Here is a 24,698-nt window from a genome sequence, read left to right as displayed (position 1 = left end):
GACCATCCCTGACAGGGTTTGTCCAACCTGCCCTTAAACCCTCCAATGGCAGCAATAGGGGGGCTGGTTTTACTGGGAGGCTTTCAGATACTCCAGCGATGTGGGGAGAAGAGACAAGCCGCTAGACGCTGGACAGCTCAGACTGGCCCCTAGACCGCCTGGGAGCGGTAAGTGCTGTAACACCAGTCGTAGCATCCCTTTCACAACAAGGTACCTGCGCTTTACGCAGGACACTGAATGCGACTTTAGATATTCTCTGCTTCTGAACAAGTCATCCACAGAAGCAGAGAATATCTAAATACTACAGAGGCTGCAGGATTAGTGGGCAGAGCTAAATTCTTATAGATTATTTCCCAGAGCCCCCCTCACCTCCCCCCACCATGCTATAAAAACTCCAGGGCCCAGCATGGTGGAGGGGAGGCTCAGGGCTCCAGCCACTGGGCTGGTGGGGCGAGCTCGGGGATTCTGCCCTGTGGCGGGGCTCTGGGATATAGCAGCGACGGGGGTGGGGGGGGGCACACCAGGTCTCAGGGCAGGCGGGGGCTCCACCCCACAGGGTGCGCTGGGGCTCGGGAATATTTACCAATATTTCTGCTCTGGACGAATTTAAGCCCTGTTAGTGTGTCATGGCTAGACGGTGGTGAGCGTGTCTGATACTCAGCACGCTCGTTTTGCAAGCTAGATCTAACATCTGCAATAACAGCCCTGGGTCCCTGTGGGGAAGCAGACAGTGCTCGGATTCTCATGGTGCGCCCGGTTCTGAATCCCATCGAGCTGCTCTCTGCTGTGGATGTACGAGCCAAATGAGAGAAAGCTAGGTAGACATTCCCACTGGCTGAACGGAAAGCCCCTGGTTTGGTCACTGCAGCGTGTGCTGATGCGCCACTGAAATACACTCCAGTATTTCCAGGAGCAGTTCAAGGAGAAATGATGGTTCTGTTCGAAACTGTTTCCCACTACGGCTTCCTGCCAACTCGTGTTCAGTGTCCTCTGCCACCCTGCGGATACCGGGTGTAGGGTGAGTGGCTGACAGAGGTGATAACAGGGTATCTTGGTTATTCCTTTACTCCTCTTCTTTTGAAAATGTTCTACATGCCGGACACTGTGTCCCCCCATTTCTCACGTTTTCAGGGGTTACTGTACAACTGAGGGCAGTCTTTGTGGTTTGTTGATTCCTGCGATGATCCCATTTGAAATTTACATATAAACATCGATAGCAGCTTTTCACACATTCATTGCAGTTCTGTCTTTGCTCTCCTGGTTCAGATCTGCAGAGTAGACTGAAGCAGGACCTAGTAGTGAAGCTTATATTCCTCCCGGCAGATTCCCGTGAATGTCTATGTGGACTGTCTTGTGATCTTTAAAATGTCCAGTTGTGATGGACGTTCTTCTCACATCCAGGATACAAAGGGACGTGTTTCCAGGGGGACTCTTTAACAGTGCTCACAAGTACTGCACCCCAAGCGTGCTTTGTGCAGGCAGCTGCTCGTCTTGCGTAGGCTGATGCACTTTCGGGGGCACAGACAGATGCACTCAACTTCTGCATGTGCAACTAAGGCAACTTGCTGCAAATTTGGGCCAAAGGATGTTCTTTGTGTGAGGCCACTAATTAACCTTAGAGAGGAGACGAACCTTTCCTCTAGGGTCCCAGCGCTAGGCTGGTCCCTAGAGTGCTACGAAGTTTATCTGCAGACTTCAGCCTGATAAAGAGACACGGATTCTGCTCTGTGCGCATTTGCTGGTGGGAACAGGAGCTGGACGGTTAGACTGGACCTGCTCCTGCACACTGGGTCCAGGCATGTGGCCTTGCTGTGCAGCAAGAGTGAAGCTTCTCTCACATTCAGCAGTGTCTGGATTCTGAGTGGTTATTTTACAAGAAGCTTCTTCCTTGCACCTTCCTTGCTCAGCTCCGTTGGGCAGATGTCTACTGTTGCTCTTCTTTCACAGCTGGTAAACGTATATGGTCTCCTCCTTCAGCGGATCCCCGAGGGAGATAGGACTTCCAACCGAGACCGAAAGCTGGCTCCCCATGGCGATGGCCCCCATGTTGAGTAAGCGCACGTGCGGCTTTACCACTGCGTGCACTCTCTGGTGCCTCATGAGGTGTGTTTTCTTGCTGAAGCGCTTCCCACAGAGGTCGCAGGGGAAGGGCCTCTCCCCGGTGTGGATCCTGTAGTGCGTGATGAGGTGTGTCCTCTGGTTGAAGCTCTTGCCGCACTCGGTACATGCATAGGGCCTCTCTCCTGTGTGGATCCTCAGGTGTCTCTTCAGGTCCTGCTTGTGGCTGAATCTCTTCTCGCACTCCGTGCAGGCGTAGGGCCGGCTGCCCAGGTGGGTCTTCTGGTGTGTGATGAGGATGGACTTCTGGCTGAAGGCCTTCCCGCACTGGGCGCAGGGGAAGGGCCGCTCTCCGGTATGGATGCGCTGGTGGGCGTTCAGGTGGGTTTTCTGGCTGAAGCTCTTCCCGCACTCGGTGCAGATGAATGGCTTCTTCCCAGCGTGGATCTTCTGGTGGGTGATGAGGTTCTTCTTCCAGGTGAAGCTCTTCTCACACTCGGCGCAGGCATAGAGGGTTACGTCCCCCGAGTGGATCAGCTGGTGGGTGAGGAGGTTCTTCTTGCAGCTGAAGCCTTTGTCGCACTGGGTGCACCTGAAGGGCCGCTCCCCTGTGTGGATTTGCTGGTGCCTCATCAGGTGGGTTTTCTTGCTGAACCCTTTCCCGCATTCGCTGCACAGGAACGGCCTCTCGCCTGTGTGGATCCTGAAGTGGGTAACCAGGTGAGTCTTCTGGCTGAAGCTCTTCCCGCATTCGCTGCAGGCGAAGGGTCTCTCTCCGGTGTGGATCCGGTGGTGCCTTATGAGGTCCTGCTTGTGGCCAAAGCTCCTCTGGCAAATGGCGCAGGTGTAGGATCGCCTCTCGAGGTGCGTCTTCTGGTGCATGGTGAGCACGGACTTCTGGCAGAAGCTCCTGTCGCAGTGAGGGCAGTTGTACAGTCTCTTCTCCTCATGGGTCTTCTGGTGCGTGATGAGGTATTTCTTCCAGCTGAAGCTTTTCCCACACTTGACGCAGCTGAAGGGCCGCTCCCCTGTGTGGATACGCTGGTGGGTGATGAGATTCTTCTTCCAGCTGAAGTTCTTCCCACACTCGGTGCACGTGAACGGCCGTTCCTCTGTGTGGATCTGCTGGTGCCTGGCGAGATCTTGCTTGTGGCTAAAGTTCTTCTGGCATACAGAGCAGGGAAGCGGCCGGGTTCCTGAGTGAGTCCTCTGGTGCCGCACCAGGTGGGTTTTTTTCCTGAAGTTTTTCCCACACTCGGTGCATGGAAACGGCCTCTCGCCCGTGTGGATTCGGAAGTGCGTTATAAGGTGCGTTTTCTGGATGAAGCTTCTCCCGCATTCAGTGCACTGATAGGGCCTCTCTCCCGTGTGGATACGGTAATGCCGTATCAAGTCTTGTTTGTGATTGAAGCCCTTCTTGCATTCGGTGCAGATGTACGGCCTCACTCCCATGTGGGTTTCCTGATGAGTCATGAGAAGGGACATCGTCCCAAAGCTGCTGCCGCAATCAGTCCAGTTAAATGGAGCCTCCAGTGGGAGCTTTCCCTGGTGTGGTTCCAGGCCAACCTGATCCGCAAAGTTGTCTTTGTATTCCATGCACACGTATGGCATTTCTCTCTTCAGGTGTCCTTGGAAAAGTGCAAAATTCTCCATGTTGCCAAAGCTGGATTGTTCAGCCTCAGCCTCTAGAGTGCTCCTCAGCTGCCTTTGTGATCTGCATGGGACCCTGCAGACATTCCCCCAGTCTGGATTCATGGCCACGTTCTCTTGGCGTGTTTCTGATGATCGGTCCAGTACCTCCAGTTTTATAGCAGAGGTCTCATGGGTCGCTTCAGTGAGGCTCACTGGCTGCCTTCCTGATTTGCAAGGGATCCTGAAGATGCTGTCCCAGTCTGAAGACTCAAGAACAGTGTCTTTGGACTGTTCCGGTGATAGTTCGGGTGAGTCTAATTTCACAGTAAGGTTCTCATTCTCTGCTCCGGTGGGGTTCATCTGCTGCCTTTCTGGTTTGCACTGGATCCTGTAGATGTCTGAAGATGTGGAAAGATCTTCTTCAGACTTTTCTGATGAGGGCTCACTTGGCTCTAATTTTGTAGTTAGCTTCTCATGCTTGGCTTCTGCATGGTACATCTGTTGCCTTTGTGGTTTGCACTGGATCTTGTAGGCGTTTCTCCAGTCTGGAGACATGGAGAGACTCTCTTCTGATCTCTCTGGTAAGGGGTCAGGTGGTTCTGATTTTATAGTAAAGTTGTCATCATCTACAACACAGAGACAAGAGTTCAGAATATTATTGCAAGGGAAGGTAAAACTCTTAATATCAACTCTGTCTGATTTCCAGTGTAATCCCATGAAGGTGTGTCTCACAGCAGCACTGGTTATAGGCCCCTTGTACCACCTCCATGTCTACAGATACAAAGTTTAAAAGATTTTGAACTTTTGTAGGAAGTCATCGTGCCAACAGGATGTTGCCTCCATGTTAGGATCTCAAAGCATTTTACTGGCATTATCTAGTCCCCCAAACCCATGCTGTGAGATAGGTAGGTAAGCAGTATTGGTATCATACCCGTTTTACAGAGTGGCTCACTGAGGCACAGTGAGATCAAGTGGCTTGGCAGAAGTCACACAATAGGTTAGTGACAGAAAGCTGGGAACACAACTCAGGAGACTGTACTCCCACTATACATGCTGCTTCCTCCTTTCCAAGATTTCTTAGAATTTGCTGGTTACAGATAAAATTGCTCCCAGGATCGTCTTTATTATTTGAACACTAGGTGGCATGTATGAAAGATAGATTTTAAAAAATGCTGTCAGGTCACATCAGTTTGCAGTGAGCCAGAAGGTCGCACTGCTGGTTACTTAGGAAGATTAAGATGACTGTCACATACAGCAGAACCGCAGAGTTACAAGCCCCTCGGGAAGGGAGGTTGTTCGTAACTCTGAAATGTTCGTCACTCGGAACAAAGCCTGAGGGTTGTTCCTTCAAAAGTTTATAACTGAACATTGACTTAATGCCGCTTTGAAACTTTACTGTGCAGAAGCAAAATGCTGCTTTTAACCATCTTAATTTAAATGGAACAAGCACAGAAACAGCTTCCTTGCCTTGTCAAAACTTTTTTTTTAAACTTTCCCTTTATTTTTTTAGCAGTTTACGTTTAACACAGGACTGTACTGTCTTTGGTGGGGTTTTTTTCAAGGTCTCTGCGGCTGTCTGATTGTGCACTTCTGGTTCCAAATGCAGCGTGTGGTTGACGGGTCAGTTCGTAACTCTGGTGTTCGTAACTCTGAGAGTCTACCGTATTGTAAAAATTACCCGAAATTCCAAAAATGTTCACAGAAAAGATTGAGTAGGAAAATCCACACCAGAAAAAAGAAAAAAGAAAAGGAGTACTTGTGGCACCTTAGAGACTAACCAGTTTAGATAGATTTCCACTCCATGCGGCTAAATGCAGTGCCTTGCATAATGACAGGTTTCAGAGTAACAGCCGTGTTAGTCTGTATTCGTAAAAAGAAAAAAGAAAAGGAGTACTTGTGGCACCTTAGAGACTAACCAGTTTAAACTGGTTAGTCTCTAAGGTGCCACAAGTACTCCTTTTCTTTTTTCTTTTTACGAATACAGACTAACACGGCTGTTACTCTGAAACCACACCAGAAAGCGTGCTATTAATCATGTGCTATTCTTGATTTCTTATTTGCTATTCTCCCAGACAGGAAGCACACACAATATCATGTGTCTTAATTTTCCCAACCACATAGCACTATAAGAAGCACTAATAATGAATCGAAATCATCAAAATGAACAGTTTGCAAACAGCCAACAGCCTGAAAACGATAGGCCCCCTGTAGCGGGGTGGTCACCCGCTCTGGGCCTGAAAGGGTTACAGCCAGCCCTGGGAGAGAGCTGGGGCTGCGAGCCAAGGGCTAGGCTGATGGGGAAGCAGCCACAGCTGGGGCCACACCCCAATCAGGCCACAGCTGGCCCTATAAAAGGCTGTGGGCCAGGGGCTCAGGCAGTCTCTCTCTAGCTGTGGAGAGAGATGGGCATGGCTGCCTGAGAGCTCAACAGGGTACCCAGAGTGGAGCAGGGCTGGGGAAAGGCCAGAGGAGCTGGGGGGCTCCAGGCTGGAAAACCCCCAGCCTGCAGGCCTTGCTGAAGGTCTAAAGCAGGTACTGGGGTTGCAAAGGGGCAGCCCAAGGTTAGGCAAAGACAGCAGGTCCAAACCCTCCTTGCCGATGATGACTGCAGTCTGCCCCAGTGTGTGGGGGCTAGGTGAGGACTGGCAGTAGCTGCTGAGGCAAGGTGGGGATAGGGGGTGGGGATTCCCTGGGGAGGGGAGACCCAGTGTGCAGGGGTACTGCAGGGGGCAGAACCCTGATGTAGAGGGGCACTGGGGTCTGGGGGGGACATGGGGGCCTGAGGCAAGCAGGACCCTGGCCTGTGGGGGGTGCTCTGGAGAGCTAATTCCCAGGATGACCAGTGGGAGGTGCTGTGCCAGTGAGTCCCGTGTCGCTACACCCCCACTGCCCAGAGAATAACGAACCATTTGAAGAAACGGAGGATGGATCTGAGAGCGAGATTAACCGACGAGGTGCTAAATTTGTAGCAAAAAATTCAAGAAGCTCTAGGTGAACAAAATCTTTGAATGGCATTTGAGAGCTCAGCCCACCAAGATGTGACAACGAAGAGGTAAAAATCTGAAGCTCGGAAGAGAAACCCTGTAACCTGAAGAGCTCGTGGAATGGTGGCCTCGCTCCGTTTCTGCCCTGGCGGCATCCGCCAAGAAAGAACCAGTGGAGCAGCCCTCAAAGCTTCGTGTTTAAATGCAGCTCCTCCCTAGGAAGCTGTGAGCCCATTTCCGTGGGCTAGGGCCGGCAGGGCCTACACCTGTGCGTTCTGGAGCAGGTCTGCTCCCTCACCTGTGAAGCAGCTCTGCAGAGTCCCCTTTTCCTCTGCGTCGCTCCACGCCCTGGGACGTGGCGGCTCCTCCCCTCGCTCGGTCCGTGGCAGGAGGTCATGTTTCGTAACAGAATGACCTGCTGAGAGTGCAAGGCAGACCCAGTTAGTTTCCTTTTGCATCTCCCAGGCTTCAGAGTCTTCTGTGGCCCCTTGACAAGGTCCCCTCCTCCTGGTGAATGTGCCCCCTGGCAAGGTGAAAACTCCCCTCCCAGAGAGGGTCTTGCTTCTGCAAGCCCCACTCTTCCTACTCCCTCCCAAGGGTGGGTTTCCCTGCTCCCCTGCCCCTCAGGAGGGTCCCCTGCTTTGGTGTGTGTTGCCCCCACCCCATCTGAGGGAGCATCTCTCCACTCAGCCCGGTCCCCTTCTCCCCCAGGGACTCTCATGTTGGCAGGGGCCTCCCTCCAGCTGGGGCTACCCTCCTGGGACACAGAGACCGGGCCTAGCATGCCTCTCCACCCCGCACAGCTCTCCCACCACAGAGAGCCTGTGTAGTGGGCTGCCCCCCGCCCTCCCTTGGATTGGATACAGAGATACAGCCCCCTATGTAGCATAGGGCTATCCATTGCGCTGCCCTGCATCCTTCAGGGCCGGTACCCTCGACAGCCAGTGCCATGGCAACCGCTTGGGAGACAGTGCCCAAAATCGGAGGGAATCCAGGAGTCTGGGTGGGCACCGTTTGCAGCTCCCGGGCCTGCCCCCTATCTCACCAGCAAGAGAAGTAGGTGAGATGGTGCTATCCACTTCCTGGCCTCACACAGCAACGGGACTCAATGGGGAGGGGGTGTCTTGCCTGGACAGCTGCAGCCCGGGGCCTACTCGCCAGGCAGCTGAGCCTGGCTGGCAACATGGTCCATGGCATGGGAATACAGTGGCCTCACACAGGGGGACTGGCCGGCGCTGGGCAACATGCCTGCCAGGTCACTGGTGTGGATGTGGCCTGGGACAGTGGTGCACAGACACCGCTGGGTGGGTGGGCCGGAGGGTCTCTTTCCAGTACCACATCACCACCCACCCCTCTGTTACGTAGAACATCCTACTTCTGTATTCCACTGAGAATTGTTCCAGTCGCAGCGTGTGTGGAATAAGGGACAGTCACCCCTGATGTCAGTGATTATAACACCCCTGGTGTGACAGGGTGCTGGGCAAAGGGTTGCTGATTCAGCCCTCTGTCAGGCCAGCTCCCATTCAGGGGAATAAATTAGAGCTGGCTGGAGCTAACCTGGTCCTAACTGGGGAAGCAGAGACAGCTGCCGCCTGATTAACCTGGGGCTGTATAAAAGCCTCAGGGGAAGGCAGGGAAAAGGCAGAGAGTGGAAGCAGGGAGGTAGCTCTTCCCTCCTGCCTGCAGATGGGAACAAGCCTGTAAATAAACTGCACCGAGTGACTTTGTGGACCTAGCAGAGGCAGGAGCCAAGGGGGCCATGCCGCACTCTGCTACACCTGGCGTCCGTGGAGCTGTTGCTGTGTGTGTAAGGGTTTTATCTTGCAAACAACTCACTACAGGGAGTGGTGCTGACTGCCACGAGTCATTCCACTGCTTTCAAGGGAGTAAGCACCACTCCTGGTCCGAAATCTCTGAAAGATCAGGACCTTGGATTTTAAATGTGGAAAAATAACATGCAGGAAGCCCCTAGCACTCGGGGTGGGAGGGGGAGTGCAGCCTCACCCCATCCAGGCGGCAGCCTGCTGCTCTCTTCTTCCTCCTGCTCCCGGACTGCTGGGGACTCCTTGTGCACTGTCCCCGCTGCTGTCCTGCCCTGGCCCACAGGCCTGACCGGCCCCAGCACCATGTGCTGCAGGAGCCTGCAGGAGCTAGAGGCTCTGGGGAGCGGGAGGAAGTACAAGGTGCCCTGGTCTAGTCCCGCACTGTGCTGCCGTGGGCTTCTCTGGAGACGTAGCCAGCCAGGTCCTGCCCTGACCTCGGGGTGAGCCACGTGCCCTGCTTGGTGAGTTGCTTTTGCCCCAGGTGGGTGGGAGTTTGGGGGTGGGCTGTTATGTGACTCCTGTGGAGAAGGGGTGCAGCAAAAAAGCGAGGGTACCTCTGCTCTACAGCAACGAAGATGAATATTTAAGAGAATATTTGTTCCGGTGGATGGTGGTGAGTTTGTGGGCTACCCTAGAGGAAGAACGCTCTGGAGTAAATGCATGAATGAACGGGCGTTTCTATTGCACGCGTCATCTAGCGTGATGATGATCTGCAGAAAAAAAGTTGCATCCGATGAAGTGAGCTGTAGCTCACGAAAGCTCATGCTCAAATAAATTGGTTAGTCTCTAAGGTGCCACAAGTACTCCTTTTCTTTTTGAGAAAAAAAGTTGCAAAACAAACCAACTCGGAGGGCATTTTTCAGAGAACTGTACTGAGGAGGGATACGCCACAAGTCAGCAGTTAAGAACATTAGAACGGCTGTACTGGGTCAGACCAATGGTCCCGCTAGCCCAGTATCCTGTCTTCCAACAATGGCTGGTACCAGAACTTCAGGGAACTGTAAAAAACAGGGCAGCTGGAGTGATCCACCCATCTTCTGGCAAACACTTCAGAGCATGGTTTTACATCCATGCCCATCTTGACTGATGGACCTATCCTCCATGAACTTATCTAGTTCTTTTTTGAACCCAGTTATATTTTTGGCCTTCACAACATCCCCTGGCAATGAGTTCCACAGGTTAATTGTGCATTGTGTGACAAAGTACTTCTTGGTTGTATTAAACCTGCTGCCTATTAATTTTATTGGGTGATCCCTAGTTTTTGTAGTGTGGGAAAGGGCAAATAACACTTTTTTCCACACCAGTCATGATTTTATAGACCTCTATCATATCCCCACGAGTCATCTCTGCTAAGATGAACAGCCCTAATCTTTTTAGTCTCTCCTCATATGGAAGCTGTTACATAACCTTGATCATCTCTGTTGCCCTTCTCTGAACTTTTTCCAGTTCCCCTGTATCCTTTCTGAGATGGGGTGACCAGAATTGGTCACAGTATAGCAGGTGTGGGGGCACCAGGGACTTACATAATGGTATGTGAAATGTTCTACCTTATTTTCTATTCCTTTCCTAATAGTTCCTAGCAATCTCTTCGCCTTTTTGACCATTGCTGCACATTGAGCTGAACTATCCATGGTGACTCCAAGATCTCTCTAAGTGGTAACAGCTAATTTAGAACCCATCATTATAGATGTGCAGTCGGGATTATTTGTCCAGTGTGCGTTACTTTGCACGTGTCAAGGTTGCATTTCATCTGCCATGTTGTTGCCCCGTCACCCAGCTTTGTGAGATCCCTTTGTAGCTCTTCGCAGTCTGCTTTGAACTTCACTGTCTTGAATAATTTTGTATCATCTGTAAACTTTGCCATTTCACTGTTCACCCCCATTTCCAGATTAGTGGGTCAGATTCGAGGCATGTTACTGCCTTATTTCCATTCACAGAGTATGATTCTGCTCTCACTTAAACCATGTTTACAGTGGTGAATCTCCATGGACCTCGCTGGAGTTACTCCAAATTTACATTAGCGTAACTGAGCTCAGAATCAGGCCCACAGCTTCACCATGATAGAGAAAGGGCCAGAAGTTTAAAGATATTCAGATGCCTAAAGATGCAGATCGGCACCTAGTGGGATTTCAGAAGCACCTACGGGCCTAACTCTTATTGAAATCAAACCCTTAAAAATGTGGTCCAAAGTGACTAAACTGAAGTCCCCCCAGACATGCCCAGAATCAGGCTATCCATAAAGTGAAGGCAAAACGATTGTTGATTTTTACCCATTGAGATCAGAAGCTCATAATTCTCCCTCATGACGTCCCGGTAAAGCTCTCTCTGCCATTCTTCCAAAATCGCCCACTCCTCCGGGGAGAAATAGACACTGACATCCTCAAATGTTACCAGCCTCTGAAACACAAACAGCGACCCGCTCAGTGCCCACCTGGAACATGAAGGGCTAATGGTATCAGTCTGAGGTTAAAAGCTGCTGTGTGTGTGTGTGTGGGCGGCGGGTTAACAGTGTGTGAAGTAGGAAGCAGGTGAACAAATTCAGGGAACCCGAGGGTTTGTAACGGGATTGTGAGAATGCTCAGTTCTGGAACCCTTGTGCGGTACTTACCTTCCAGAAACCTGCCATTTGCCCTTCAACTAGCTACAGGCATATGCCTTGTCTTGTGGGTGCAAATACAGAGCTGGTTACCTACAATACACGGCATTGCCTTGCCGAGGAATGGTTTGTCTGCAGGGATCGTTACTTTGAGCTCCTCCAAAGAACATGCCCAGCCTTTGCAGAACAGTAACACATTTATGTGACCATAACCACAGGTTATTTTTCTAATTCTCTTCCCAAAGACCATAGCTATTAATGCTGCAGGACCTACGATCCAAACCCCTTCGAAAGCCGAGGGGCTGGATACGGATCCCCAGCTCCAAAGCTCGCCCTATGGTTTTGATTCTAGGTTGGATTCTAAACCTGGCAGGGTCTTATTTTCCTCTTCTGGCTAAGATGAAGCTGGAACCTGTTCTCATGTGATTTTGGCCTCATGTGGCACAAGCCTTGTGAGATCAGCTGCTCCCGTGAGTTCTCTGCCGTTTGGGGATGAAATCTCACAAGAACAGCCGGGCTCTGTGCTGCTGAATATAAACCCCGAGTCCTGGTTCAGCCTCTAACCTGCGCTCCAGTCTAAAACTAATCTAGATGATCCCCTTCCATGCCCCATCTCCAAAATGAGGTTCTTCAGCCCGAGTGCACTTCTCAGCCATCTCGGGCCACGTTTTCAAATGGAACATGCACCTGACGACGGCTACAAATGCTCTATGGAGAGATGCAGTGCTGTAGGTCAGATCCCCTCAGATATGACAGCCTGGCACCGCTTTCCTGCGTAGGGCAGATGGGGCAGCTTGAATATATATGTTCCCTGCTCCTAGGCAGGGTTTTCTAAAAGCTCTGCTCCAGGAATTACTCTGGGGCCGTTCTCTGGCCTGTGTTACCCAGGAGGTCAGACGAGATGATTACAATGAACGGTCCCGCCTGGCATTGGAATCGATGACTTTATAGTGGAGTCCCAGCAGAGAGGTATTTTACCCTTTCATTAGAAACTGCTCCAGTAGAACGAAATCCAAGTCTCCGCCTATGTATTTAGAAACCTGCAGGCTGCAACTAGGGTGACCAGATGTCACGATTTTATAGGGACAGTCCCTATATTTAGGGCTTTGTCTTATACAGGCGCCTATCACCCCCCATCCCTGTCCCGATTTTTCACACTTGCTATCTGGTCACCCTAGCTGCAGCCTAACTGGTTGGCTCAGGCTGAGTATCAGGACACAGAGACACATCCTGATCTTGGTGTAAATCTGGAGCTACTCCACTTAATTCAGTAGAGCTGCTCTGGATTTACATCAGTGTAACTGAGAGCGCCATCTGCTTCATGACAGATTCTTCGGTGTATTTCTAATTTATCTGCAAACACGATGTTCAAGGTAAATGTCCTACCTGAGCGGAGATCTCCTCAGCCATTCCCCTCTGGTGCTGGAATGAACCGGGTGTAGATGGGTTTTCTTGGCTGGAACTCCACAGACCATGAGGACCCCAGATCCGTTTTTTTTTTTAATCAATCAGTATTTAGAGATTCCTATTCCCGCTGCCCGTTTTTTCTCTCTTAATGGCTGCCAGTGCAGAGAGACTCTGGTCTGATTTCAGGTTACCAGGAAAGGCAGTGAAAGATTAGATAGAAGAAAAAGGGGGGCAATCTGCAGGCAGGACTATGAGGGATTTTTTTTTAAAGCAAACCCTGACAAACTAAGGATGCTGAGGAATAAGGCAGTTACCCACAGAGATCACATGTGCAGCTGTCTTAGCCCCATAGAGTCCCTTCTATTGTAAGGCTTTTACTCCTACAGAGCTGCAAAGCATTCCTGGGAGCTGTAGTCCTTCCCCGGAAGGTACTGAAGCTGCCTGTGATCACAGCACAGATGTTTAACCTTATCAGAGAGGGAGAACTACACTTCCCATCAGCCCACGGAGCAGTCATGTAAACCCTTTGTTTTCTGCATGGCTGCTGTGGCAAACCTTCCCACGCTTGCACTGCCAGCAAAGCCCGTCCCCTCTGCATTACAAATCAGTCTCTTTACATTTAGGAGACTAGGGGTCTGATCCCCCAGCCCTCCATGGGCCCCCTTGCACGAGTAGAGTCCTCAGAGGTCTAGAGTTAGTGAAACTTGGGCACGCGTCTGAGCCAGCTTTTCAGGGCCCCCCTCCGATGTTGGTGGGCGCCTTTTAACGGTGGGTACGTAGTGCAGCATTTAGAGAGTGAAGTACTTGCACCCAGATTTAAGTGTGGGGCAAACAGTCTGGCACTATATACTGCAGGTGCAAACATACTTGGGGGGAAGAGGCTTGGTATAGGCTTCGTTACAAATCCAGTGCGTTGGTTTTGCTTAGATACTATGGTGATGGGCATATTATAAATGCGTGGATATGATTAGACCATGTAAATTGCAGGATGATTCACCACCATTTAGTCCTGTGGATTCTCTATTACTGGTCATTTTAAAACCCAGGTAGGATGTTTTTCTAAAGAGCTCTTCTCTAGGAATTATTTTGGGCATTGTCGTCTGGCCTGTATTATATAGGGGGTCAGACCAAATGATCACAACGGTCCCTTTTGGCCTTGGAATCTATAAATACAACATCCAAGTTGCCCTCTAACCTTGTCTGTACATTTCATCCTCTCTCCCTTCCCTTTGTCAGCTGGCAGAGCTCTGTAGGCATCACAGCAGAGGTGAGCTTTCGGAAGGGATATACAGGCAGAGGCTGATAGCTCAACGGACCTTAGAATCATAGAATATCAGGGTTGGAAGGGACCTCAGGAGGTCATCTAGTCCAACCCCCTGCTCAAAGCAGGACCAATCCCCAATTAAATCATCCCAGCCAGGGCTTTGTCAAGCCTGACCTTAAAAACTTCTAAGGAAGGAGATTCTACCACCTCCCTAGGTAACGCATTCCAGTGTTTCACCACCCTCCTAGTGAAAAAGTTTTTCCTAATATCCAACCTAAACCTACCCCACTGCAACTTGAGACCATTACTCCTTGTCCTGTCATCTTCTACCACTGAGAATAGTCTAGAACCATCCTCTCTGGAACCACCTCTCAGGTAGTTGAAAGCAGCTATCAAATCCCCCCTCATTCTTCTCTTCTGCAGACTAAACAATCCCAGTTCCCTCAGCCTCTCCTCATAACTCATGTGTTCCAGACCCCTAATCATTTTTGTTGCCCTTCGCTGGACTCGTTCCAATTTTTCCACATCCTTCTTGTAATGTGGGGCCCAAAACTGGACACAGTGCTCCAGATGAGGCCTCACCAATGTCGAATAGAGGGGAACGATCACCTCCCTCGATCTGCTGGCAATGCCCCTACTTATACATCCCAAAATGCCATTGGCCTTCTTGGCAACAAGGGCACACTGCTGACTCATATCCAGCTTCTCGTCCACTGTCACCCCTAAGTCCTTTTCCGCAGAACTGCTGCCTAACCATTCGGTCCCTAGTCTGTAGCGGTGCATGGGATTCTTCCGTCCTAAGTGCAGGACCCTGCACTTATCCTTGTTGAACCTCATCAGATTTCTTTTGGCCCAATCCTCCAATTTGTCTAGGTCCCTCTGTATCCTATCCCTACCTGCCACCGTATCTACCACTCCTCCTAGTTTAGTATCATCTGCAAATTTGCTGAGAGTGCAATCCACACCATCCTCCAGATCATTTATGAAGATATTGAACAAAACCGGCCCCAGGACCGACCCTTGGGGCACTCCACTTGATACCGGCTGCCATCCAGACATGGAGCCATTGATCACTACCCGTTGAGCCCGACAATCTAGCCAACTTTCTACCCACCTTATAGTGCATTCATCCAGCCCATACTTCTTTAACTTGCTGACAAGAATACTGTGGGAGACCGTGTCAAAAGCTTTGCTAAAGTCAAGAAACAATACATCCACTGCTTTCCCTTCATCCATAGAAGCAGTAATCTCATCATAGAAGGCGATTAGATTAGTCAGGCATGACCTTCTCTTGGTGAATCCATGCTGACTGTTCCTGATCACTTTCCTCTCGTGTAAGTGCTTCAGGATTGATTCCTTGAGGACCTGCTCCATGATTTTTCCGGGGACTGAGGTGAGGCTGACTGGCCTGTAGTTCCCAGGATCCTCCTTCCTCCCTTTTTTAAAGATGGGCACTACATTAGCCTTTTTCCAGTCATCTGGGACCTCCCCCGATCGCCATGAGTTTTCAAAGATAATGGCCAATGGCTCTGCAATCACAGCCACCAACTCCTTTAGCACTCTCGGATGCAACGCATCCGGCCCCATGGACTTGTGCTCGTCCTGCTTTTCTAAATAGTCCTGAACCACTTCTTTCTCCACAGAGGGCTGGTCACCTCCTCTCCATGCTGTGCTGCCCAGTGCAGTAGTCTGGGAGCTGACCTTGTTCGTGAAGACAGAGGCAAAAAAAGCATTGACTACATTAGCTTTTTCCACATCCTCTGTCACTAGGTTGCCTCCCTCATTCAGTAAGGGGCCCACGCTTTCCTTGGCTTTCTTCTTGTTGCCAACATACCTGAAGAAACCCTTCTTGTTACTCTTGTCATCTCTTGCTAGCTGCAGCTCCAGGTGCGATTTGGCCCTCCTGATTTCATTCCTACATGCCCGAGCAACATTTTTATACTCTTCCCTGGTCATTTGTCCAATCTTCCACTTCTTGTAATCTTCTTTTTTGTGTTTAAGATCCGCAAGGATTTCACTGTTAAGCCAAGCTGGTCGCCTGCCACATTTACTATTCTTTCGACACATCGGGATGGTTTGTCCCTGTAACCTCAACAGGGATTCCTTGAAATACAGCTAGCTCTCCTGGACTCCTTTCCCCCTCATGTTATTCCCCCAGGGGATCCTACCCATCAGTTCCCTGAGGGAGTCGAAGTCTGCTTTCCTGAAGTCCAGGGTCCGTATCCTGCTGCTCACCTTTCTTCCCTGTGTCAGGATCCTGAACTCGACCAATTCATGGTCACTGCCTCCCAGGTTCCCATCCACTTTTGCTTCCCCTACTGATTCTTCCCGGTTTGTGAGCAGCAGGTCAAGAAAAGCTCTCCCCCTAGTTGGTTCCTCCAGCACTTGCACCAGGAAATTGTCCCCTACACTTTCCAAAAACTTCCTGGATTGTCTGTGCACCGCTGTAGTGCTCTCCCAGCAGATATCAGGATGATTAAAGTCGCCCATGAGAACCAGGGTGTGCGATCTAGTAGCTTCTGCGAATTGCCGGAAGAAAGCCTCATCCACCTCATCCCCCCCTGCTGGGAAACTTTTACTAGGTGGCGCTGAAGAAATCACAGCCATGTCTGAGGCTCAAAGCTGAGTGGTGGACAGCAAAGGCTGGTTTCAGAGTAACAGCCGTGTTAGTCTGTATTCGTAAAAAGAAAAAAGAAAAGGAGTACTTGTGGCACCTTAGAGACTAACCAGTTTATTTGAGCATGAGCTTTCGTGAGCTACAGCTCACTTCATTGGATGCATAGCATATTGTGGAAACTGCAGAAGACATTATATACACACAGAGACGTTTTGTTTCATGGTCTCTGTGTGTATATAATGTCTTCTGCAGTTTCCACAATATGCTAGCAAAGGCTGGGTTATTTGTCAGTGAAAAGGTGGGGTAAAATACCAGATCAGAGAGGGTGAGGCTAAGTCACAAAGAGCCTTACAGAGGAAGACAAGAAGCTTGTGTTGGCTGCAGTGGAGAAGGGGGAGCCAGCGGAGGGACAGAGAGGGGTTGGATGAACTCAGGATGACCCACTGAAGCAGGAAGGTGTTGTTAGCAGCAGTGTTCAGAGGGGGCCAATAAGGATTGTGAGTTTCCCTAGCCCTTAACGGAAGGGATTGGGGCCAGGTCTGAATTTTTAACAAAGACATCTTTCTTCCACGCGTTTCTCGGGCATCTGAGTTAAATGTGTCAACAAACGCAAACAAAAACCAAAGCGTTTTAAACGTGCTGAATAACAATTATCTCCCCACTCAATTAATCAAGGATCACTTGAATGGTCTCTCTAGTGCCATAAGTCTAGTTCTGTTTGTCTTTTTATACCATCCTCATCATCATAGTATCTGAACATCTCCAGCGATTCAGAGTTTTCTAGTCATCCATAGAGTCTTCCACGAAAAAAACAGATTAAAGAAGAGCTAAATATCTAACGTAAAAAACAAGGAGAGGAGGTGAGGAGTCCGGAAGCACCTTAAAGACTAACAGATTTATTTGGGCATAAGCTTTGGTGGGTAAAAAACCCACTTCTTCAGATGCCAAAATAAAAAAAAGTGGTTTTTTACCCACGAAAGCTTATGTCCAAATAAATCTGTTAGTCTTTGAGGTGCCACCGGACTCCTGGTTGTTTTTGTGGATGCAGACTAACATGGCTACCCCCTTTTTTAATACAGCTTAGAATGTTTTTTTATAAAAGGCACAAACCCATTTCACCCCTTTGCAGCTCGCTTTCTGGATTCCTCTGCACACGGTGACCAGATGGTCTTTGGCCCAGAAAGCGGGATGATCTGGGAGGACACTACAACATACCATGACCGCACAGCGGACAGAAGTGTGTAGGCAGCGTTGTGGTAGCCGGTGGGTCCCAGGGGGTGACAGAGACAAGGCGGGGGAGGTCATATCTTTTATTGGACCAACTTCTGGTGGGGGGGAGAGAAGCTTTGGAGCACCTTGAGGGGGCCATTTACGGATCTGGGGCAAAAATTGGGGATTGGTCCTGCTTTGAGCAGGGGGTGGGACTAGATGACCTCCGGAGGTCCCTTCCAACCCTGATATTCTATGATTCTATGAATACACCCAGCTCTTGTCTCCGGACTGACCCTGGGGGTCACCGTTTGTCTGGCCGGTGTCTCCTCTCCAGGGCGGAGGCCTGTCATCCCGTCCCCACCCCGTGATAAAACAGGAAATCGCAGCAATCGCCAGCCTCCTTCCCCTCGCAGGAAGTGCTCCAGCTGCTCCCAGGGATGCACTGCAAGGCTGTGAGGCTGGAAGCCCCGCACAATGGAGCGGGCTCGGTGTGACTCGCCAAGGGCGAGCTGAGGTCCCGGCATCACCGGTGGGTAGCCCGTACGGTGTGAACCCAGCCTGTCCTGCTTCCCACACGCCGCCTCTCCGCCCCTGCCCGCGGGGGAGCCTCTTAGCGGAGCGGGGCTGGGGGAGGAGAAGGAAGCGAAGCGAGGCACCAGCTCCGCATTGCAGCCGAGCCCGGCGCACCGAGCCGAAGCGGGGAATCCGCCCGAGGAAGGCCCAGCCAACCCCGCTCCCGTCGGACGCTTCCAGCCAACTCGCCGCCTGCTTGCACCGAGGCAGCCAGGGGCGTTGCACCCGGGACCCAGCCTCTGTCTCCCGGGGACCAGCCCGGGCTGGGTTGCCGTACACAACCCTCCCGGCGCTCACTGCGGGTCCTGGACCGGTGCAGCGTCTGCGCGCGGCCACGCCGGAGTGAAAGCGGATCTGGGTAAGAGCGTTCGCTGGGGGATTCCGCAGTAAGGCGCGTGGGAGGGAGCCCCGGCCCAGTGACTGGCTGCTCTGCGTGGCCGTGCCGAGGGGCGGGGGTGGGGCTGTACCGGGGTGAACGCGGGTGGGCGTCGGGGGGCAGCACCCGCCTGGGCATTCACACGGCCCAGCGGAGGGGAGACGGGTCCCGCCCACGCCGCACACCCACGGGCGCGAGCGGGCTGCCCGGCTCCCGGGGAGCGCGAGCTCTGCCACCGCCTGGCTGCGCGGCCTCGGGCAAGTCACTTCGCCGTGGGCTCGCTGCGGAGGGAGGCTAACACGCCTGGCGGGGGCATTGTGGGGCTCGGCGAGTCCGCGTTTGCTCCTGGCTGTCACACGCGGCTGCCTTGTCTCCGCGCGGACACAGGGCGGGGTCCCAGGCTGCCCCCAGCGGGCAGCACTTGCTGGCCCAGGGCTAAGCCTGACTCGTTGCATGCTGGGACTTGTAGTCTCTGGGGGCTGCACTGTGCAGGGGGAGTTTATGCTGGGACTCTGGTCCATTGCATGCTGGGACTTGTAGTCTCTGGGGGCTGCACTGTGCAGGGGGGCTGCACTGTGCAGGGGGACTTTGGCTGCTACCAGCCTCGCTTTGTGGGCAGTACCTTCATCACTTGGGCTCTGGGTCTCCATGCAGTCCCCTGCTGGGGAAAGCTGGGGCACCCTAATTCAGCTGCATTAGCGTATACCAGGGCTCCTCAAGCAGAGGGACAACTTCCCTCCGGTTGCAATGTATTCCAGTGACGAGGAACCCCCCAGCCATCAGCCCCCACACCGTGTGCTGTGATCCCCTCATGCCTTCCCGTGAAGCAGTCAGGCTAGGAGAGTTGGAGACCTTCCAGGATACACAGATGTGGTGAGATTGAATAGATGTCACTCTTCCCTCTACTCCAGTACTGAATAAAATACCAGGGTGTAGACATGCACGGGTCACTGTTGCTGTAGGTACCATCCTTCGGGTGAGGTATACAAGACAGCCAGGCCCTGATCACTGATAGTCATTACAGGAACCATGGCACGCTTGGTAAGAGTCAATTTGACTTGATTGGTTACACTGTCTTTATTTAAATTCCCTCCACAGCTGAAATTGGAGTCTTCATTTTGGGTGCTTAGCTGTTGTTGTGTGGTGTTTCAGGGCTCTCATATTCCACCCTAGAGGAGGCTGCGTTTCAGCATGATCCCTTTCATCTCTGTATCCGTTTATATTTGTAAACCGCACTGGGGCTATTCTGAGTAGAAGTGGACAAATCAATGGAATGGGGGTGTTGTTAATAATAATAAAACCCAGCTGTCTTCAGGCAGAGTTAATGGCTGTTGATGCTGGAAGTGACCGTGAGGAGTCTGTTCAGTGTCCAATGGTGTGTTCACGGCTCTTTTCCACTGGGGCCTGGGTTACTACCTGCAGTGTGTTTGTTTATCCAGGAGATGATGGTCCCATGAGTGCGGGTCAGAAGCAGGATCTCATGACTCACCTGACGCCCTCCCCCGGAGAAAGGCCATTCACGTTTCCCGCTTGCGACGAAAGCTTTAGCGATGAGAGAAACCTCATAATTCACAGCCAGGCAGAGGAACGGGAGTACAAATGCATTCTGTGTGGGAAATGCTTCAACCAGCAGCCCAGCCTGACCCGGCACCAGAAGAACCACACGGGGGAGAGGGCCTACATCTGCCCCGAGTGCGGTAAGAGCTTCAGCCTCAAGCACAACCTGATCATCCATCAGCGCACGCACACGGGCGAGCGGCCCTACAAGTGCAGCGTCTGCGAGAAGAGCTTCAGCCTGAAGCAGAACCTCGTCACCCACCAGCGCATCCACACTGGGGAGCGGCCCTTCGCCTGCCCCGAGTGTGGGAAGAGCTTCCGGGAGCAGCGATTCCTCCTCAACCACCAGAGGACCCACACGGAGGAGCGGCCCTACGAATGCAGCGACTGCGGCAAGGCCTTCAAGGAGAAGCAGACGCTCGCCAGCCACCAGAGGACCCATAGCGGGGACAGGCCGTACCAGTGCGCCGAGTGTGGGAAGAGCTTCAGCCAGCGCACGTTCCTGGTGACACACGAGAAGACCCACCAAGGGGGGAGCCCGTTCACCTGCGACGAGTGCGGGAAGAGCTTCAGTTGCAAGAGTGGCCTCGTCACCCACCAGCGCATCCACACCGGGGAGCGGCCCTTCGCCTGCCCCGACTGCGGGAAGCGCTTCAGCCAGAAAGGCTCTCTGAAAATCCACCAGAGAATCCACACTGGGGAGACCCCCTTCACGTGCCCCGAGTGCGGGAAAACCTTCACGCAGAAGATAAACCTGACTACGCACCAGAGAACCCACCTGGGAGACAAAGCCCTGACCTGAGCCTGATGTCCTGCTAAAAGCTTTGCAGAGCGGATAGCTCTGAACTCCACTGGGAGCTCCTGGAGGGGCCCATGACTGCACTGGACGTGAGAGGCTGAACGGCAGAGACGCCATGTGAACGTTCGGAGTGTCCAGAAGGCCTCAGTCGCTCCTTATGCACCCCGGAGTCCCCACAGGGGATACTGATTGTCTTCACGCACTGACTCTGGGTCCCCCTGTACAGCTCCTCTTTCCATTGGTCGGTCAGGTTCGTGCTCTTTTGTGCCCACCCCACATAGAAGCCCCAGAAGGAATCCCAAGTCCCAGCGCCCCGACTCCATGGTGATGGCCTCGCCCTCCAGTGAGGCCCTTTCCACCCACGTCCCTCTCCCAGCTCCCTGTCCCTGTCCCGGCTCGCTCAGCTTCCTGTGCTTGGGAGCAGATGAGCTAAACAATGAGGGAAACTCCTGGCGAAGTTCTTTATTGCTGCTGTAGGGACTGATCCTGTGAAGTGCTGAGTCCCGTCAGTACCCTTCAGCCTCCATTGGAGACGCCTGACATCTTGCAGGATCAGACCTGTCTGGCCTGCTTTTCAGAGGTGCTGAGCACCCACTCCTCCCGCTGTCTCCCATGGGAGCGGTGAATGCAAGCACCCCTGAAAACTAGGAACAGCTCTCTTCGCTTTCTCTCTGTCGTGGAGCATTGCAGCCTTGAGGAACTTAAAGCCCGTAGTTCTGGCCTGGCCAAAATTCAGCCCTGGGATCACTGCAGGCCCAGTGTTCTACAGCGTGGGCCACAAGGGCCCTGGTCTTCCAAACGGCGTTGGCCTGGCTGCTCAGAGCAAGTCGAGACCAGGGATGCTGGGATCCGGGCTCTCTGTAAGCCCCTCCTCCATATTAAGGGTTAGGGCAGCTGCACTCACTTCTTGCCAATTAGACACAGCTCACAGGCTGTTGGTTAAATACCCTTAGCTGGGCAGTTGGGGTGCGTCTGCTGCAGCCCCTTTTGGGACAGCGGAAGCACGAAGGTACCAGCAGCTCTGCGTTAGGGGATGCAGGCAGGGTGGCTGGTGCCAGTGAACAGAGCAGAGGGGAGTGTGCCCAGAGAAAGCAAATGTGGCTGCACCATCCCAGCCCCTGGCTGAATTAAGAGTGCCTTGTGACCATTGCAGAGCTGTGTAAATTACAGCAGTTGTCAGTCATGTTTGCCTGGCTTCCCCCCCCGTCCCCCAGCTCTTGCTCTGGGGTGTTTGGCCCTGGCCCTGGCCTGTAAAGCACTATTTATATGTGCTCGGTATTGTTTGCGTTATCCGGGTAGTTGGAAATTTTCCACTAGCGCATGAATTAATCTCTGAATGTGTTCATTTACCCAGGGAGCGAGAAGGATGAGTGGGAAAAAGAAGCAGGAGCTCATGACTCATGTGAAATATTCATACACTGTATGTGGGAAAAGCTTCAGCCCACAGCCACCTCTCCTAGAAACCACACAGGAGAGAAGGTGGCACCTGGAGCAGGATCTCATCCCACCCCCTGGAAACCAACCCAGAGAAACTGTGTTATCCTCATAATTGATTAAAAAAAAAAAAACTTCAGAGACCAGAGATTTCTTCTAAATCACCAGGGACCCTACACGGAGCAGAGACTGAGCAAATATAGTCCTTGCTGCAAAACCTTCAGGGAGAAGCAGGCTCACAAAACCCCAGAGAACCTGCACTTGGGAGAGACCATCCAGGTGAACTGAATATGGGAGAGGCTTGGTCTGAGGATATTCCTGCTGACATCTGAGAAAATCCGCAAAGGAGGGGTCCCATTTACCTGCTCTGAGCACGGGACATGCCTCAGCTGTCAGAGCAACCTCATTATACCCCAGAGAATCCATACCAGAGGAGACCATTTAAATGCCCCAAGGGAGGGCACGCTCCTCACAAGATAAATCTTCCCCAGTTAATCTGCATGAGTGAGATCACTTAACCAGAACTGGAGAAATAAGGAGCTGCAAAGATAAGCTAAGAATAATTCTCTTTGCCAGAATCACTGGGTATGGTTCTGTGACCTGGCTGGTGCAGGAGGTCTGGCTAGAGGAGCACAGTGATTTCTTCTGGCTTTAAATTCTGAGAATCTGTAATTCTGAATATACACCTGAGACCTCCTGAAGGTGGGAAAATATTCTGATAAAACACAAGGAGAGACATCATACAAATGTCATGTATGTTGGAAAAATCTTGTTCGCTCCCCTTGCTGTACAGGACAGCAAGAAATCTCCAAGTGGCTGCACTGGAGTGGTTGCTCCCTGGTTGCTGTTACAGGCCAGTTCAAGGAGCGTTGCTATGCCCGTGGCATGTAGTTGCATCCACATTTTTCCCTTTGTGGTATTTCCCACCTCCTGTTCTAGTCTCTTCTGGTCCTTTCTGTTTGTGTTTGTAATGTTTCTGTTCTGTGCCCGAAGATTTCGGGCAGAAGGGGAAGGTTTCATTAATGTTCCAAAAGGAGGCAAGTTTCTGCTGCATGTGAGAGGGCAAGAATTCAGTCTGTTTCCCCTGGGAGAGGCAGCTGCTGGAAAAGGCCATCAGTGCAGTCAGCATAAAACTCAAGAGATGTCCAACACAAACGGTTCCTGCCTGTGTCACTCAGCTGTTCAGATGAGTAAAAGAGAAATGGTTTGGAAAAATGAATTTTCCTTTCATGGTTTTCTGCCGTTTGCTCAGTGTTACATCTCACTCTGCCTGGGCAAGGAAACCAGATTGGTCAGTTTTAGTTTCCAGCCATTTTCACTTTCCGGGTCTCCCCATGGGCATATCGTTACTGGGTTCAGTGGAGCTGTATTGGGGTAAAATTAACCCATGGATTTCAAGTCATAACAGCTGATACATCCAGAGATTAACATCATAGATCAGACTTTAGGGCCCAGTCCAACTCCTGTTGAAATAAATGGACAGGCTCTCATTGACTTCAGTGGGAACAGGAGCAGAAAGGCTCAATCCTTCAAGGTGCTGAATACTCTGGCCATGATCAAGCAAAGCACTTTAGCACATGCATTGGCGTCAGTGTGACTACTCACTGGTTTAACGTTTAGCAAGGGCGTAAGTGCTTCACTGGATCAGGGTCAGAGTGCTGAGCACCTTGCAGGATTGAGGCCTTAGTGACCGAGGAGAAAATATGATCACCCTTATCCTACCAAGTGATAGGGTACCCACCCTGGATGAGAGAGCACGTGTATCTCATCGTCAGAGATTCATGCAACAACTCCGATCGGTACGAGGTTTTTGAGATCCTCACCCTCCCAACACCCTTTATTTAAAAAAAAAAATCTGAATGTTGTCTGTAACCCCAGAGGATTGGCTGGGTAAGTTTCTCTTTGGGAAGGCATGGGTACCATTTCCCCAAGACCTTTCTATGGCTGGAGAGTGCCGTATTCCTGATTAAGAGGCATGTGATGGCTTGTATTTCTATAGAGGATCCTGGGTCTTTAACTATCTGCTTGAATTCTTGTAGTGACCCCTGCCTGGGCAGAAGGAGATGGGTTGATTAAAGGGTGTGAAAATATGACAGGATCGTGGTGGGGAGGGGCATGTCTGCTGAGGGTTAATCCTGGGGGGAAGCAGCAGTGAAATGGGGGGTGGAAATGAGGGGGTGTCTCTCGGACAATGTAGCTGGAATGCTAGAGATCAATAAAGGAAGGTGTGTTTGAAAGGAACTCTGCGCTGTGTGATGATTGATTGATGTGAAAATCTGTCCTGATCGCGGCTCACCCATGATCTTCCAGCATCAGCCCCTGGTTAGGTGTAACGAACTGGCTGCACAGATACGGCTATCCCCACT

The 24,698-nt window shown here is 51.6% G+C and overlaps 2 protein-coding genes across 3 annotated transcripts in view; one reads left to right on the top strand and one right to left on the bottom strand.

The window, feature by feature from the left end:
- LOC141981966 (uncharacterized) overlaps nucleotides 1–24,435 on the top strand; it is a 39,115-nt gene extending 14,680 nt beyond the window's left edge. The window contains 3 exon segments of the mRNA XM_074943581.1: nucleotides 18,151–18,524; nucleotides 19,982–21,148; nucleotides 22,253–24,435. Coding sequence (XP_074799682.1) covers nucleotides 18,151–18,524; nucleotides 19,982–20,901 — 1,294 coding nt within the window. The 3' untranslated portion in view covers nucleotides 20,902–21,148; nucleotides 22,253–24,435.
- LOC141983437 (uncharacterized) lies at nucleotides 513–15,074 on the bottom strand. Of its 2 annotated transcripts, none has more exons than XM_074946584.1 (4): nucleotides 14,879–15,074; nucleotides 10,768–10,894; nucleotides 6,973–7,092; nucleotides 513–4,316 (listed from the first exon to the last, which is right to left on the bottom strand). In XM_074946584.1, exons 1-4 carry the CDS (start codon nucleotides 14,888–14,890, stop codon nucleotides 1,942–1,944), a joined length of 2,634 nt encoding a protein of 877 aa, XP_074802685.1. In that variant the 5' UTR covers nucleotides 14,891–15,074; the 3' UTR covers nucleotides 513–1,941. The 2 variants fall into 2 exon arrangements, with proteins under 2 accessions (XP_074802685.1, XP_074802684.1); XM_074946583.1 differs by lacking the exon at nucleotides 14,879–15,074 and adding an exon at nucleotides 12,480–12,890.
- Nucleotides 24,436–24,698: the final 263 nt, after the last annotated feature.

This window comes from Natator depressus, chromosome 2 (genome assembly GCF_965152275.1).
Source record: "Natator depressus isolate rNatDep1 chromosome 2, rNatDep2.hap1, whole genome shotgun sequence".
NCBI classification, from domain to species: Eukaryota; Metazoa; Chordata; order Testudines; family Cheloniidae; genus Natator; species Natator depressus.
This window is presented reverse-complemented; position numbering and strand designations above follow the sequence as displayed.